This window comes from Tachysurus vachellii, chromosome 12, assembly GCF_030014155.1.
Source record: "Tachysurus vachellii isolate PV-2020 chromosome 12, HZAU_Pvac_v1, whole genome shotgun sequence".
NCBI classification, from domain to species: domain Eukaryota; kingdom Metazoa; phylum Chordata; class Actinopteri; order Siluriformes; family Bagridae; genus Tachysurus; species Tachysurus vachellii.
In genome coordinates this window covers 6,623,433-6,640,932 of record NC_083471.1, presented here as the reverse complement: position 1 = coordinate 6,640,932, position 17,500 = coordinate 6,623,433, and the positions used below count along the sequence as shown (strand labels likewise).

Below are 17,500 nucleotides of genomic sequence, written 5' to 3'. Positions count from 1 at the left end.
AGTGACCAACTAAACGAGTGTGTGAGTGAGTGAGTGTGTGAGTGAGTAAGTGAGTGACCAACGAAACGAGTGTGTGAGTAAGTGAGTGAGTAACTGAGCGAGTGTGTAAGTGAGTGAGTAACTGAGTGAGTGTGTGAGTGAGTGAGTAAGTAAGTAACTGAGTGATTGTGTGAATAATTGAGTAACTAAGTGAGTGAGTGAGGGAGTAACTGAGTAAGTGAGTGAGTAAGTGAGTGACAAACTAAATAAACAAACTGAGTGAGTGAGTGAGTAAGTAACTGAGTGAGTGAGTGAATAACTGAGTGAGTGAGTGAGTGAGTGAATAACTGAGTGAGTGAGTAAGTGAGTAACCGAGTGAGTGAGTGAGTGAATAACTGAGTGAGTGAATAACTGAGTGAGTGAGTAATTGAGTAACCGAGTAAGTGAGTGAGTGAGTGAATAACTGAGTGAGTGAATAACTGAGTGAGTGAGTAATTGTGTAACTGAGTGAGTGAGTGAGTGAGTGAGTAACTGAGTGAGTGAGTGAGTGAGTAACTGAGTGAGTGAGTGAGTGAGTGAGTGAGTGAATAACTGAGTGAGTGAGTGAGTGAGTGAGTGAGTAACTGAGTGAGTGAGTGAGTGAGTAACTGAGTGAGTGAGTGAGTGAGTGAGTGAGTGAGTAAATGAGTGAGTGAGTGAGTGAGTGAGTAACTGAGTGAGTGAGTGAGTGAGTGAGTGAGTGAGTAACTGAGTGAGTGAGTGAGTAACTGAGTGAGTGAGTGAGTGAGTGAGTGAGTGAGTAACTGAGTGAGTGAGTGAGTGAGTGAGTGAATAACTGAGTGAGTGAGTAAGTGAGTAACCGAGTGAGTGAGTGAGTGAATAACTGAGTGAGTGAATAACTGAGTGAGTGAGTAATTGAGTAACCGAGTAAGTGAGTGAGTGAGTGAATAACTGAGTGAGTGAATAACTGAGTGAGTGAGTAATTGTGTAACTGAGTGAGTGAGTGAGTGAGTGAGTAACTGAGTGAGTGAGTGAGTGAGTAACTGAGTGAGTGAGTGAGTGAGTGAGTGAATAACTGAGTGAGTGAGTGAGTGAGTGAGTAACTGAGTGAGTGAGTGAGTGAGTAACTGAGTGAGTGAGTGAGTGAGTGAGTGAGTGAGTAAATGAGTGAGTGAGTGAGTGAGTGAGTAACTGAGTGAGTGAGTGAGTGAGTGAGTGAGTGAGTGAGTAACTGAGTGAGTGAGTGAGTAACTGAGTGAGTGAGTGAGTGAGTGAGTGAGTGAGTGAGTGAGTGAGTAACTGAGTGAGTGAGTGAGTGAGTAACTGAGTGAATAACCAAAAAGTGAGTCAGTCAGTAAGAAGCAGCAGCATGAGTATTTGAACCTTTTGGAGTTCTCTATTCCATCATGTTCCACTCCAGAAGCTGTGCAGTATGTAATCACCGCCACGGAGTAATCAGTCAAACACCGAAAAACTTTTGCTGCACATTTCACCATTTAAGAAGTTTGCACGATCTCCAAAGGCAATCAATTCCTGCTCAAGGTCATGAATATTTCATGTCGTGTTACAAGACGCAACCTTTAAAAAATGATTGTTTTAGGGTTCTGTGACTTTAATATTCTCCATTCCGGCTAAAGATCCTGCAGCATTAATCACTAAAGCATCCTCATTCACACGGGCTTCAGAACTTAATAATACATCATCTCTCTCTCTCTCTCTCACACACACACACACACACACACACACACACATCTGTTGCAAAAGCCTGCGTTTCACGTTAGTGCATTCTGTAACCTGATGTAATTTCACTGCTTACACAGGCTTGTAATCACTTGCTGGAATAGAGGCGAATGAGATTCAGAAGTAAAAAGAAATGAACTTGCACATGTTCAGCGCCGGTGTATCTAATTTAAAGGAGGAACAGATTGAATTGCCAGACTATTAGAAGGACACGACAATCCAAGTAGCCAGCAAAGCTGAAACTAAAACAAGTTCCCAAAACAATTAGCTATATTAACAATATTATAAAGTTTTACGTATTTATCAGTGAGTGTAACGGCTTTTTCCCCAGTCGCATCCTATCAGCACCCACATACGCACTTTACCGAACCACGTGATGATGTTTCCTCACGAAACGTTCAGTATATAGATTAATAATTGATTAATAAACATTAATAAATGAGACCCAATGCAGTCTTAAGAAATATTTGCACACTAAAAAAATCAGACATCTTTCTGATGCAACAGAAGACGTCAGGAGGGACTGAGGAGGTTTGTATTTCCTCTCAGCATTTCATTCATTCACTCAGTTGCTCACTCACTCAGTTCCTCACTCACTAATTCACTAACTCACTTATTCACTCAGTTATGTACTTAGTTACGTATTCACTCATTCACTCACTCACTATTTCATTCATCACTCATTCAGTAGCTCCCTCATGCAGTTACTCACTCACTTGTTCAATTGCTTACTCACCTAGTTGTCCCTTCACTCAGTTACTTACTGCCTAACTCACTCGCTCACTCACTCACTGAGGATTCGCCTAGTTGTGTTGAAGATTAGCTAAACATTTTTAAGTATTGAGGATTAGCCAAGATTCTGAAAGTGTTGAGGATTCACCAAGATTCTGAAAGTGTTGAGGATTCGCCAAGATTCTGAAAGTGTTGAGGATTCGCCAAGATTCTGAAAGTGTTGAGGATTCGCCAAGATTCTGAAAGTGTTGAGGATTCGCCAAGATTCTGAAAGTGTTGAGGATTCGCCAAGATTCTGAAAGTGTTGAGGATTAGCTAAACTTTTTAAGTGTTGAGGATTTGCAAAGATTCTGATAGTGTTGAGGATTAGCTAAACATTTTAAGTGTTGAGGATTCGCCAAGATTCTGAAAGTGTTGAGGATTCGCCAAGATTCTGAAAGTGTTGAGGGTTAGCTAAACCTTTTTAAGTGTTGAGGATTAGCTAAACCTTTTTAAGTGTTGAGGATTAGCTAAACATTTCTAAGTATTGAGGATTCGCCAAGATTCTGAAAGTGTTGAGGATTCGCCAAGATTCTGAAAGTGTTGAGGATTCGCCAAGATTCTGAAAGTGTTGAGGATTCGCCAAGATTCTGAAAGTGTTGAGGATTCGCCAAGATTCTGAAAGTGTTGAGGATTCGCCAAGATTCTGAAAGTGTTGAGGATTCGCCAAGATTCTGAAAGTGTTGAGGATTAGCCAAGATTCTGAAAGTGTTGAGGATTAGCCAAGATTCTGAAAGTGTTGAGGGTTAGCTAAACTTTTTAAGTGTTGAGGATTTGCAAAGATTCTGAAAGTTTTGAGGATTAGCTAAACCTTTTTAAGTGTTGAGGATTAGCTAAACCTTGTTAAGTGTTGAGGATTAGCTAAACATTTTTAAGTATTGAGGATTCACCAAGATTCTGAAAGTGTTGAGGATTCGCCAAGATTCTGAAAGTGTTGAGGATTAGCCAAGATTCTGAAAGTGTTGAGGATTCGCCAAGATTCTGAAAGTGTTGAGGATTCGCCAAGATTCTGAAAGTGTTGAGGGTTAGCTAAACTTTTTAAGTGTTGAGGATTTGCAAAGATTCTGAAAGTTTTGAGGATTAGCTAAACCTTTTTAAGTGTTGAGGATTAGCTAAACCTTGTTAAGTGTTGAGGATTAGCTAAACATTTTTAAGTATTGAGGATTCACCAAGATTCTGAAAGTGTTGAGGATTCGCCAAGATTCTGAAAGTGTTGAGGATTAGCCAAGATTCTGAAAGTGTTGAGGATTCGCCAAGATTCTGAAAGTGTTGAGGATTCACCAAGATTCTGAAAGTGTTGAGGGTTAGCTAAACTTTTTAAGTGTTGAGGATTTGCAAAGATTCTGATAGTGTTGAGGATTAGCTAAACATTTTAAGTGTTGAGGATTCGCCAAGATTCTGAAAGTGTTGAGGATTAGCTAAACCTTTTTAAGTGTTGATGATTAGCTAAACCTTTTTAAGTGTTGAGGATTCGCCAAGATTCTGAAAGTGTTGAGGATTAGCTAAACCTTTTTAAGTGTTGATGATTAGCTAAACCTTTTTAAGTGTTAAGGATTAGCAAAGATTCTGAAAGTGTTAAGGATTAGCTAAACCTTAAGTGTTGAGGATTAGCTAAACTTTTTAAGTGTTGAGGCTTAGCCAAGATTCTGAAAGTGTTGAGGATTAGCCAAGATTCTGAAAGTGTTAAGGATTATCTAAACTTTTTAAGTGTTAAGGATTAGCCAAGATTCTGAAAGTGTTAAGGATTAGCTAAACCTTAAGTGTTGAGGATTAGCTAAACTTTTTAAGTGTTGAGGCTTAGCCAAGATTCTGAAAGTGTTGAGGATTAGCCAAGATTCTGAAAGTGTTAAGGATTATCTAAACTTTTTAAGTGTTGAGGATTAGCCAAGATTCTGAAAGCGTTAAGGATTCACCAAGATTCTGAAAGTGTTGAGGATTAGCCAAGATTCTGAAAGTGTTGAGGATTCGCCAAGATTCTGAAAGTGTTGAGGGTTAGCTAAACTTTTTAAGTGTTGAGGATTTGCAAAGATTCTGATAGTGTTGAGGATTAGCTAAACATTTTAAGTGTTGAGGATTCGCCAAGATTCTGAAAGTGTTGAGGATTAGCTAAACATTTTAAGTGTTGAGGATTAGCCAAGATTCTGAAAGTGTTGAGGATTAGCTAAACCTTTTTAAGTGTTAAGGATTAGCCAAGATTCTGAAAGTGTTAAGGATTAGCTAAACCTTAAGTGTTGAGGATTAGCTAAACTTTTTAAGTGTTGAGGCTTAGCCAAGATTCTGAAAGTGTTGAGGATTAGCCAAGATTCTGAAAGTGTTAAGGATTATCTAAACGTTTTAAGTGTTAAGGATTAGCCAAGATTCTGAAAGTGTTAAGGATTAGCTAAACCTTAAGTGTTGAGGATTAGCTAAACTTTTTAAGTGTTGAGGCTTAGCCAAGATTCTGAAAGTGTTAAGGATTAGCTAAACCTTAAGTGTTAAGGATTATCTAAACTTTTTAAGTGTTGAGGATTAGCCAAGATTCTGAAAGCGTTAAGGATTCACCAAGATTCTGAAAGTGTTGAGGATTAGCCAAGATTCTGAAAGTGTTGAGGATTCGCCAAGATTCTGAAAGTGTTGAGGGTTAGCTAAACTTTTTAAGTGTTGAGGATTTGCAAAGATTCTGATAGTGTTGAGGATTAGCTAAACATTTTAAGTGTTGAGGATTCGCCAAGATTCTGAAAGTGTTGAGGATTAGCTAAACATTTTAAGTGTTGAGGATTAGCCAAGATTCTGAAAGTGTTGAGGATTAGCTAAACCTTTTTAAGTGTTAAGGATTAGCCAAGATTCTGAAAGTGTTAAGGATTAGCTAAACCTTAAGTGTTGAGGATTAGCTAAACTTTTTAAGTGTTGAGGCTTAGCCAAGATTCTGAAAGTGTTGAGGATTAGCCAAGATTCTGAAAGTGTTAAGGATTATCTAAACGTTTTAAGTGTTAAGGATTAGCCAAGATTCTGAAAGTGTTAAGGATTAGCTAAACCTTAAGTGTTGAGGATTAGCTAAACTTTTTAAGTGTTGAGGCTTAGCCAAGATTCTGAAAGTGTTAAGGATTAGCTAAACCTTAAGTGTTGAGGATTATCTAAACTTTTTAAGTGTTGAGGATTAGCCAAGATTCTGAAAGCGTTAAGGATTCACCAAGATTCTGAAAGTGTTAAGGATTATCTAAACTTTTTTAGGTGTTGACAATTAACTAAACGTAGGATCAAACTGGAAGCCACAAATGTTAAAAAGTTTATTTTATTTTTGTCGTACATATTGCGTCAGTGTTTATATTTTTATGTACGACAAATATATAATCTTTAATTAAACAAATTAGACCGGTTTAGTTTTGATGGATTTGTTTTTTTTTTTAATACAAAGCTTTGAATTCAATGTGTGTCACTTTTAGCAGACTGGAAGATGTTTTTATTTATTTTTTTTTGGTCCAATCGTTCGTCCCTCACTGTGAGGGTCAGAGAAATTTATTCACAGTTAAATTTACGCAAAAACGTTTTCTGAACCGCGGCTTTAAATCCTGTCCCCTCTGATGTTTCCTACCAGTGAGGAACCAGTGTGGAAGCTGCGATGCTACTGAAAATAAAATCTGTGAAGAGATGGGTTATGTGTATCCTATTCACCCGCTCTGGAAAAGTAAGAAGAGGATGCGCGACTCGACTCGCACAATATAACTCCCTTCACTCGCACCCAATACTTCAGAAAGCGTAAAAAAAAAAAAAAACAGGTTTCTGTTATGTGAAGCTGGAAATCATGGGAATTTCAATCAAAAGCAATGAAGGTTTCTTATCTCCGCCGCAGTGCAGTGGTTAGAAAAAAAATGGCAAGCTTGCTATTTCTATTCAGGATAAAAAAAAAAAAAAAAAACAGAACATGTTAGAAATAAGGAAGGTTCGATAACTCCGGATGAGCGATGATGCTTTCCTAAGATAAATACCTGGAAAAGAAAGGGCTCAGCAGAGACCATAAATCAACTCTCTTCTGCTAAAGGCTAATTAATCTGGACTGAGCGCTGGAACTAATATGGCTAAGTACACGTGATGAGCGTGCGGCGGCAGAGCCGGGCCAGATCTACTCGTCATAAATCTCCGTTTAGGGAAAAGGAAAAGGAAAGAAATAAATACGGAGACGAAATGTGTGAAGTCAGCACTATGATGTACTCGCAATAAAAACGCCGTCCTGACATAAAGAGCGGCGCCGACAAAGAAAGCACGCCGCTCTCAATCATCCAGGGTTTTGTCACAGGATGAGATTCGGTAACCCTAGAGCTGATAAAAACTCTCAATAATCTCTGAGTACGAACAAGTTTTAAAGTAAACATAAAGTGTTGGAGTGCAGTGAGCAGCACGGAGAGATTAAACACATGACACTCCCATATCTGACAAAATTCTATAGGGGATAAAAATATATAGAATAAATTTAGTATTTTCGAAACATGCATCTAATTGATTTTGAATAATAAATGTGTAAATCGTGCGTTTTTAATAAATATTTATACAGAATAAATGTGTCTGTATTGAGTAAAAATGTCAAATAAATTTGGTATTTTCTAAATCTGCATATAATAAATTCAGTATTTAATAAAATACAGCAAATATATTTGGCATAATGTGAAAATCCTACATTTTTGATAAATTGGTACATAAATTTATATATATACATAAATATATATATATTATTTAGGTCAATAAAAGGTAAATAATTTTTTTAAAACATGTATACAAACAAATGTGTCTGCATTGAATAAAAATGTATAGAATCAATTCTGTATATAATAAATATGTAGATAAATCATGTAAAACAATTCCAATAATAAATGTCTGCATGAAATAAAAATGTATAGAATAATTGCCATATAATAAATATCTGAGTAATAAGTTCTGTATTTCGTAAAAATTTGAAATAAGAAATTCTATGTTTAATAAATGTGTAAACAATACATTTACCGTCATAAATGTATTGAATTAAATAATCTATAAAATATCATCAATCCTGGAAATAGTAAATGTTAATAGAACGATATGGAAACACACTTCCTGTTTCCCCAGCATTTTATCACTCTCACTCACTCATCTTCTACCGCTTATCCGAACTACCTCGGGTCACGGGGAGCCTGTGCCTATCTCAGGTGTCATCGGGCATCAAGGCAGGATACACCCTGGACGGAGTGCCAACCCATCGCAGGGCACACACACACACACTCTCATTCACTCACGCACTCACACACTACGGACAATTTTCCAGAGATGCCAATCAACCTACCATGCATGTCTTTGGACCGGGGGAAGAAACCGGAGTACCCGGAGGAAACCCCCGAGGCACGGGGAGAACATGCAAACTCCACACACACAAGGTGGAGGTGGGAATCGAACCCCCAACCCTGGAGGTGTGAGGCGAACGTGCTAACCACTAAGCCACCGTGAGCATTTTATCAAAACTAAATAAATTAATTAATTAATAAATGAAGATTCTCAATGCTCAATTTAGTATCAAAGTGAACTGAACCTGCAGATGACACCGATTTATTTTAATGGACAATTGTTTTTTTTGTTGGTTTTTTTTTTGAGAAGGAGAATGATACGTGTCGGGGCAGGGGGGCGAAAGGGGCTGGGGAGGGGGGAGGGGGCCGGGGGTGTCCCTGGTGCATTATGGGTGAAAAGGGACAAAGTGAGGCAGGGCTATCAGCGACAAAGTAGAGGAACAGATGCCACACACATTTATCTCTATTAAAACACCGTAAAGTGGGTATGAGAGAGAGAGAGAGAGAGAGAGAGAGAGAGAGAGAGAGAGAGAGAGAGAGAGAGAGAGAGAAACAGAGAGCAAGAAAGAGAGAGCGAGAGAAAGAGAGACAGAGAAAGACAGAGAGAAAAACAGTGAGAAAGCGAGAGAGAGAGAGAAACGGAGATAGATAGAGAGAGAGAAACCAGAATACACTATTCTTTGTATTAAAAGAGCTTTTCTAAAGCAAATTAACTCCATCATCGCCATGAAATGAGAGCGAGTGTGTTCTGAGAGCTCGTCTGCACTCCTCTCTACGCTCCACAAAGCAAGAAATAAAAAAAGTTCGGAGACTATAAATTACAAGGCTGCGGCTGAGAAGGAAATGTGGAGGTGACGCAGTGCAAGATAGAAGATCACGCTGTCGTGAGCAGGAGGAAGAGCTGCAGAAAATTCAGGACAAAGCCGTGAGAAAGGATGCAGAGGAAGAGAGAGAGAGAGGAAGCGGGAATTAATCTGATCTGATTGATCTGTTAATCAAATCAAAGATAAAAAAAAAAAACGCTCAATCCGCTCCCTAGTTTGCTAGTCAGGACGTCGGCCATTTTAAGGGCTGGGGCTCAACCGCCGTTCCCTTCTTGGACTTTTTCCATGTGTTAAAGATAAACAAAAACAAGAAATAAATAATAATAAAAAAAAACAATAAATAAAAACAATTCCTTGGAGAAGCTCGATCTCTGATCTCGTTTTGGAGAAGTCGTTCCCTTCATGATTTGGAGATTAATTTCTTGAAAGCTTGATGCTACCACCACCATGCTTCACCCTGAGGAACAAATTACTCCACATGGTTTTAGGAGATCATGTGATTTTGATTGCCAGGAATTGCTGAGGTTCCCAAGACCAGCTTTATTTGTACTTTAGTCAGGGTTAAATCGTGTCACGTTGCCTGACGGCAGGTGTATACCGATTGGTGCGGAACACAAGCTGGGAATCGGAGGGTGTTTTTTTTTGTTTTTTTTGCAATTTTACAATACATTCTGTAGAACCCTGAGATTTTACCAGAAGTGTGTAGACTTTTTACCCCCACAGTATGTGCAGAAACCTGTAATGTGCGCTGTAATGCTACAGGTAACACAGGATGTCAGCAATCTGAACATGTTTCATCATTAACCACTAATGCAAAACACAAAAACAAACAAAAAAAACATCAAGAGGAAGAACGAGGTCTCTGTGTCTTCCTTCCATAAAAGTAACCAGATAAAACATTGTTAAGAATACTTGTAATAGAGAGTGCGGGGGTGGGCATGAACCTGACGCACACAAAGGTACTAGCAGTGACACGAGCGTTCCCAAATAACCATCACGAGTGTGAGAACTTCACTCGAGCGAGCACTGAGGTTCAAACACCTGGGGTTCATTTTTAACCTTGGCTGCTTTTTCGTTTCAGGATCAGAAAGAAAGAACTGTGTCTAGATCTAGTTTACGTCACTCTTATGATCATTGTTACTACGCGTACTTTACAGCACTGAGGTATTCTTTTCTTCACACATCCCAGCTTTGGAAGTAGGGGTCAGAGCCCAGGGGCAGCTATGACGATGCTCCAGGAGCAGGAAGAGTTAGGAGTCTTGCTCGGTGGTTCGGCAGGAGGGGCAGCTTGATGGTGCTGGGGCTCGAACCCTGAACTTCCAATCAACAAGCCAGAGCCTTGAACAACTGAGCCATCACTTACACCCAAACCACCACCCTACCCAAACAGCTCTTTCATCACTGACCAACTAAACAATAAACAAAAAAAAAATCATTCCTAGAGAAGTCTAATAAGAAAAATAAGAGGTTTGATGTCATGGTGGCTCTGTACCTTGACACTTCCCAATGATGGATCCAAATTCGTCTCGAGCTGACCTGAGAAAAAAAAAAACAGGAAAAGGTCACGTGTTATTACTTGGGAGTTTTAAGGCTATTTTGCCATCGGACACCAAAACGCAACGGCTCTCTGATGCACACGAATGAACCACAGCACTGATGAACTCTTGGACCTGATCGGTCAGAAAGTGGTAATAAACTGCTTGTTGCTGTTTCCATGGTTACAGCTCCTTCCTAAAGATAGTTCTGTGTTATTAGGCAACAATAAGAAAACTTGTACATGTCGACGTTTTGTGTAAGGACATTTAACAATGGAAGGAGTCTCCGGTGTCGGTGCTTTTGGATCAGTCGGTAAGTTTTAACGAAATAAAAACAGGATTAAAATACTGCTGAGTATAAGACACGAGGACTACCGATTTTTTTCATTCCGATTCAAACAGATTAACTAAATAAATAAATTGTACCAAGGACTATGACCTCATCTTGTTGTATGAAACTGAAGCTAAATAAAATAAGCTAAGTAAATAAATAAAGTGTTTTAAAATAATTAATAAATAATATATATAAAATAATAATAATAATAATAATAATAATAATAATAAAATAATAATAATAAATAAGTGTTTTAAAATGCTTAACAGACAATTTTTCCCCTCCGTATACATTCTGCTTTAAAAATATACACCCCTTTCACGTGTGATAAAAACCCCAAAACGTACAATGTTCACTAAACTGTTTTTTTTTTCTTTGTTTTTTTACACCGGATCTGTTCTCATTCATCACGGCTGAAAAATATAGTGCATTAAATCAAGCGGAGTGAAGATGCTCACGATAAAAGTAGGAAAAGTATGTAACTGCGACAGAGCTGCATGAGGAGGAAGAGAAGGAGGAGGAGATGCGAGGCGTTCGGAGGCTTTTAAGCAATTTGAACCCGAGCGCTGAGGAGAAGTGTGTTTACATTTGTACCAGCTACAGGTAACAAAGATAAATCTCTTCAAAACCCCTCGCTCATCCGTTTCCCTTTATGGTGACATTATTTTTTTTTTCAACTCACCTTCAAGTGTGAGAGAGAGAGAGAAAAATAGCATAAAGGCACTGATGGCAAAATATCTATCCTAGCTGCAGATTTGCTGAGTCCGACACCTCGGACAACGGTGAGGTGAAAAACACAGCGACTCGTGTTGGGGGCAAAATGCTCCGAATGATAGATGAGAGGAATTACCTCATCTCCACAAACTGGTCCTGAACCACAGCCAGGAGCTTCCCATTACTGCAGAGGAGACACAAGAAGAGGGAGAGAGAAAAAAAAAGAGAGCAAATGAGAAAACACAGCTGAAGGATTAGATATCCAACAGACAGTCTGTTACTGTGTGCAAGGTTGCTTTCTGTCTCCGAACGACGCTTAGTCGAACTGCAGTGACAAATTTTTTTGGATTGATTTATGTATTTTATCCTAACCGACGCATCTGATGATCACACACGGGGCCTCGTGCTAAATTAGGGCAGTTAATAAACACATATACTCTACAAGAAAAAAAAAAACTGACGTTCTCTACTGTATATCTATATTTCATCCTAGCCACGATGCCGCAGTAGCATAAAGATGAGAGAAACTGCGATGTCCTGAGAGACAGAACTGCTGACTGGAAAACCTTCAAATCAATTTATAAAAAAAAAAAAAAAAAAAAAAAAATGAAAAGAAAAGGAAAGAAAATGAAATACTTACAGCTTTGTAATACAGAGAAAGCATTTGTACTGTCGTGTTCCCTTTAAAGATTTTTATTATTATTGTTATTATTATTATTATTACTAGCTTAAATTAAAATGATTTTTGTAAATAAATAAAATCTTTGACTTAAAAAAGGCCAAATTTCATATTTCATTCATATATAAACATATTATAGATTCCCTGACAGATAAGAACAGCATCTCCAGCAGCGGAAAACAAGTTGAAGAGTGTGGCTGAAGAAGATCGACAAGTCTGGCCTGTCACCAACACGGCCTGCTTCCAAGACTCATGTGGCTTCTCACTGTATATGAGGTGCTCTTACCAACAGCTGATGAAATGGAGAGGAAGTTCAACAAGCACGTTAGAAGATGGTTGGGAATACCTCCAAGCTTTACATCCTTGGGGCTTTACATGAAGTCGGGCCAGCTCCAGTTTCCCCTGTCATCAGTGGTTGAGGAGTTTAAAGTCGCCAAATGCAGACTGTCCCTAACATATAGGGACTCTCAAGACCAACTTACTAGGGAAGCAGGAATCAGAACACGATCAGGCCGCAGGTGGGCCGCCAGCACAGCGATTAACCGAGCAGAATGTTCGCTTATGACCAAAGATATCATCGGAAACCCTTGTACCGGAACTAGGTACATCACATTTCCAGAAGTGGCCCAAGTCAACTCCTAGGGAGAAGAGAACTACTGTATGAACCAGGACGAAGTTCGAAACCTTGAGGAAGAAACGAGAAGAGCAAAATCCATTGAGCTTGCAACCCAAGGTGCCTGGACGAGGTGGAACCTCCCTAAGAGGACAATCACATAGAGTGAACTGTGGCGGCTGGAGCCCTTCCGTATATCGTTTCTACTCCGAGCAGTGTATGACACCTTACCAACCCCAGTCAATTTGCACAGGTGAGGGAGGAGGGTGCAGGTTATGTGGTGGGAGAGGAACAATGGCGTGCATTCTGTCAGGGTGCAAGACTGCATTGACACAGGGGAGATACAGGTGGTGCCATGACAAGGTGTTGTCAGTGCTTGCAGACATCCTGGAGCAAGAAAGGAGGAAGAAACAACCAGTCAGTCAGAGCAAGATCATTTCTGAGCACCATTGCCTTTGTGAAAGAAGGCCAAAGACCGGTCGTCCACAGGCAAGCTAAGCAGAACCTTCTGCAGTCAGCCAAGGGATGGGAAATGGAGGTTGACCTGGGTGGATGACGGTGAAGTAGGATGTCGGGGATTCCAAGCTCAATCTGTGTGGAATCTATTAACAAAGATTGGACTGAGAGGTCACTTGAAGAAAGCAGCTGTTTGTAAGCTGGGGGAAGCGGCAGAGAGAGCCTCCTGTTGGCTCTGGCATAAGAGAGAGGATACAAGCTGGAAACTTGGAGGAGAGGGGCAGTGACCAGGCCAGTCACTGCCGACCCACCAACTGGAGGGTGTTGTGGTTAAGGGTCGAAACACCCAGTGAAGGTTGGGGACCACCTGACGACCTCACCTCCGGGCCAAGGCTTCATCCATTAGAAATGGATGTATGTTAGCATCGTAGATGTATTATATAACATACATACTGTATACATGTGTGTGTGTGTGCATATGAATGAAATATGGCCTTTTTTAAGTCAAAGATTTTATACACACACACACATATGTAACACACACGTGTGTATATATGTGTATATATATATATATATATATATATATATATATATATATATATATATATATATATATATATATGTGTGTGTATCAGTGGCATATACAGAGATGATTCCTTGGATGAATGAAAAGCATGATAACACCTGTGGAAAAACTCGGAACATAATCCACAAATGTTAGTGCTTTTCATGAGAGACACAAAGAGGACACATTGCTCGTACATCACTGTGAATACTGGGAAGTACATCACTGGGTTAATAAGAGCAACGCTGTGAAGGTTTTGCGTTTCAGTTCGGGACGTTTCCGGCATGTTAATAACGAAAAGCTGAAAGAAACCGTGTCCGAATTTGTTTTCCTAGCGCGGTTACTGCAACACAAACAACAATCCTTATCAGAGATTAGCGTCACCTTGCTAGCACAAGCTGCCAGTTGATCTGCTTCGTTGCCAGACGCACCAGTCCGGGGGGTAAAGATGAACTCGAGGGGCTGAAAGACAAATAAACAACATTTTAGTTTGTATACAATTTATCGAAGCACTAGATGTATTATTTAAACGCAGGCATTTCAACGCCTGTTTTTTTTTTTAATCCAATACTGCATGTGTGTTTTTGGGAAGTTACACCGCGGGTTACTAACGTCTCATATATACTAAAAATCTCATATATTGTGAAAGTGAAATTAGTCCATGAGCCAAAGCGCTACAACTCAGCTGACTGATGTATGATAATTCATTTTGAAAATAGTATATGTATCTAGTACGACACGACATGACGTGTGGTATCCTAGTGGTCACGGTGTTGGGCTACCAATTGGAAGGTTGTGAGTTTGATTCCCAGGTCCTCCAGGCTGCCACTGTTGGGCCCCTGAGCACGGCCCTTAACCCTCAAATGCTCAGTTGTATAAAAAAATGAGATAAAATGTAAGTCGCTCTGGATAAAGGTGTCTGCTAAATGCTAGAAATGTAAATAATACAAAATACATGAAAAGTCTTTTTTATTTTTATTATTATTATTTATTCATGATCGTTTCTGTATGCGACTGACTTCCAGTTTTTCTACCTGGTTACACAATATACACTACATATAATGGAATAGCATCTGCATCAGTGCTTTGTTTAATGAACAGCACTCTTCGTCGCCACAGGACACAACAGGGGTGTAATAACGTTTAGTGTCCAGCGGATGTCACTGTAAGTCTCTGATGATTTGATGATCCAAAGTTTCATCTTCAACACAAACGTGTTACTGGGTCGAAATCTTCTCTGTTCTGACTCCTGGGTGGTGGAACGAACCTCCCCTGGAACTGCGTCTAAAGACAAACCTGTCCCTGAGCTCTGTGTGATTTTCTTACTCTACGACAAAGTTTTAGACCGAAACCGTATGTAAAGGCAGGTTTGTCATTTGAAGCCATAACAAATTGCAAACTAAAATTTTCGTGTGTGTTTAAAGTGTTTAAGCATCAATAGACGGTGACGAAGAAAAGAAAAATAAAGAATAAACGACCATACAGTGGCACAGTGGGAGATATAACACACTTACTCCTATAAATCCTAAACATAATATAGCACATAAACAAGACATAGACCAAGAGTAACTTTCTGGGTGTGGTGCTAACACCACCATGCTTCACGGCAGGGGGTTCGCTGCATTGTCCACTGCATTGTGTCTGAAAGGTCTCGATCACCACGGGAGGATATTTTATATATTTATATTTTTTTATAGGTTTATTTATTCGTTATATTCTATCTACTTTGTGTCTTATTTTTAGTCCTTTATTTTATTTTAACTTTTTTATCCTTTACTAACTGGCTATTTTTACATCAAAGACAGTCGCAAGAAGCATTTCACAATTTTTGTTTATTTATTTTTAGATAGCCTTTAATAATGCCTTTGTCTAAAGAAGAGCGTATTGATGTAAAGTGCAATTAGGTGCACCGGATTGTGAGAGACAGAGAGAGAGAGAGAGAGAGAGAGAGAGAGAGAGAGAGAGAGAGAGAGATGTCTCACAAAGAAACAGCAATCATGAAGAGGATGGTTTTTGTACATAACGTTACCCTTTGCTTTAAATCTGCTTTACATGTTTTAGGCCCTTTTTAAAGCTTGTGTCTGGAAACACTTTACACTGTTGGGTCACCAGATTTAAAGGAATCGCTCCTTAATTCTGATTTGCTTACCTCTTTATTGTCTGTTTATATTGTTTATACTATTTACTTTGGTTTCGTATCTATGATTATTTAATTATACACACAATGACAATAAAAAAATTAACTAACTAACATCTTTACTACAAATCCCTTCTGGACAGAGCTTTTTGGCATGCCCTGAAGTGGTTTTATTTTACAACAACATCTGGAAACCATTTAGTTTCTATAGAAAAATTCTCAAAAACTAGTGAGAAGCTAGCACTAACGATCACCCTGAAAACACTACAAATCACTGCTGTGAAGCATGGTGATGGGAGCACAATGTCCAGCGTTACTCCTGGTCTCTACATGCGACTCAAAACGTGTGGAGTCAAGGGTGAAAACTTACCCAAGGTGCCCTGTGTATGTAGAATTAATTTTATCAATTGTCTTCCACAATGTAGTGTAAACTTTTCCCTGCTAAGGACTTACCTGTACCAAAGGTAGTGCAGAATAAAGCGAAATGGTCCTGAGGAGAAAAATAACAATAATAATAACTGTACTGACTAAATCACTAATATGTAAATAATTAAAAATGAGAAAAAACGAACTACAATCATTTTTAATTCAAAACCAAAGATTACCATAAAAATGTTTTTTTTTCTTTTTTTTGTGCAGGAATTCTCAGGAAAGATTTTTTTAAAAAAGAACCTTTCGTGATCAAATACCAAAATGTGACGGGTGTAAACATGTAAAAGCACTTCAGCTGTTCAACTGTTATTATCAGTAGAATGTATTGTAAATCAACATAAACTTTATTTATACAGGATTTTTACTGAAAAAGTTCATATTCTCAGGAAACGAGAACAAAACAGGTTTTAGGTGGTGAATATTACTACACGTGGATGGGGAAACGTTTGCCTTGTAAGCGAAGGTTAGAGATGAATTTGAGACAATTTGAGAAAAGAAACGATTCGAACGGTCAAAACAAACCTTACGTTGATGTGTGTTAAAGCTTTTTTGGGGAAAAAGAAAATGCAGATTTTTTTTTTGCTTGTCTTTGCTTTCAATCTGCTTCACTTCCACAAAACCTCAAAATTCATTTTATTCACAATATTCATTAATCTAAAAGAACTAAAAGATTCCAACAAATTATTTATTTGCAAAATGTGATCGTTTCATTGTTTTGGTGCCACTTATTTTAATGAAAGTACTGAATGTGAGGTGTTCAGGTGTTTATACCTGTCACAGCCTTGGAGATAAGAGAGGAACTGTGCTCTTTTAATCCTCGGGCCTGCAAATAAAATACCCAGAGTAAAACAAATACATGTTAAAATGATTAAATTCCATAATTCATGACGTGTTCACGAATTTCTAAAACCATAACAAGAACAATATTGATTTATTTAAGCTTGAACTTGAGCCGCATCCTAAATAACTCGTTTTTTATAAACTAGTGCACTTGACCGTAAGCGGACGCAATTATAAGTGTACCCTATAAAGTGCACTAAGGTAGGGAGCAGGAAGGTATTTGGGACTAAACCCTCAGAGTCGAACTACGTGGCTTTGGCAGTTTAGCGTCATAGAAATTCAACAACGACTCCGTTAGCAGTTGAAACTAAACTAAAGCCGGTTGAAAGCAGAAACTGTACCCACCTGCGTGTCTGTTTCTGGCGGCCATTCCGCGTTAATGAGTAAATCATACAAAATATTCTCTTCTTCATCTTCCAATATAGAATCTGCAGCCATTTTTAGCGAAACGCCTCGTCAACCTACGGTAGCCTGTGAGGTTCAAACGAGATGGCTGTTATCCCAAAATAAACCTTTTTATAAATGTGAATAATGGAGCGCTAAATGTATTTCCGTTCAATCAGTCACTCCGTTCACTACGTGAAAAGAAAGAA

The 17,500-nt window shown here is 38.8% G+C and overlaps 1 protein-coding gene across 2 annotated transcripts in view; it reads right to left on the bottom strand.

Moving 5' to 3' along the window:
• Positions 1-17,408, bottom strand: part of nbas (NBAS subunit of NRZ tethering complex) — a 186,364-nt gene extending 168,956 nt beyond the window's left edge. For both annotated transcript variants that reach the window (XM_060884210.1, XM_060884211.1), the window contains exons 1-6: positions 17,253-17,408; positions 16,839-16,890; positions 16,089-16,125; positions 13,883-13,960; positions 11,322-11,369; positions 10,095-10,138 (exon numbers count right to left, since the gene is read on the bottom strand). In XM_060884210.1, coding sequence (XP_060740193.1) covers positions 10,095-10,138; positions 11,322-11,369; positions 13,883-13,960; positions 16,089-16,125; positions 16,839-16,890; positions 17,253-17,345 — 352 coding nt within the window. In that variant the 5' untranslated portion in view covers positions 17,346-17,408. The remainder of the gene's footprint in view (positions 1-10,094; positions 10,139-11,321; positions 11,370-13,882; positions 13,961-16,088; positions 16,126-16,838; positions 16,891-17,252) is intronic.
• Between the last annotated feature and the right edge of the window lie 92 nt (positions 17,409-17,500).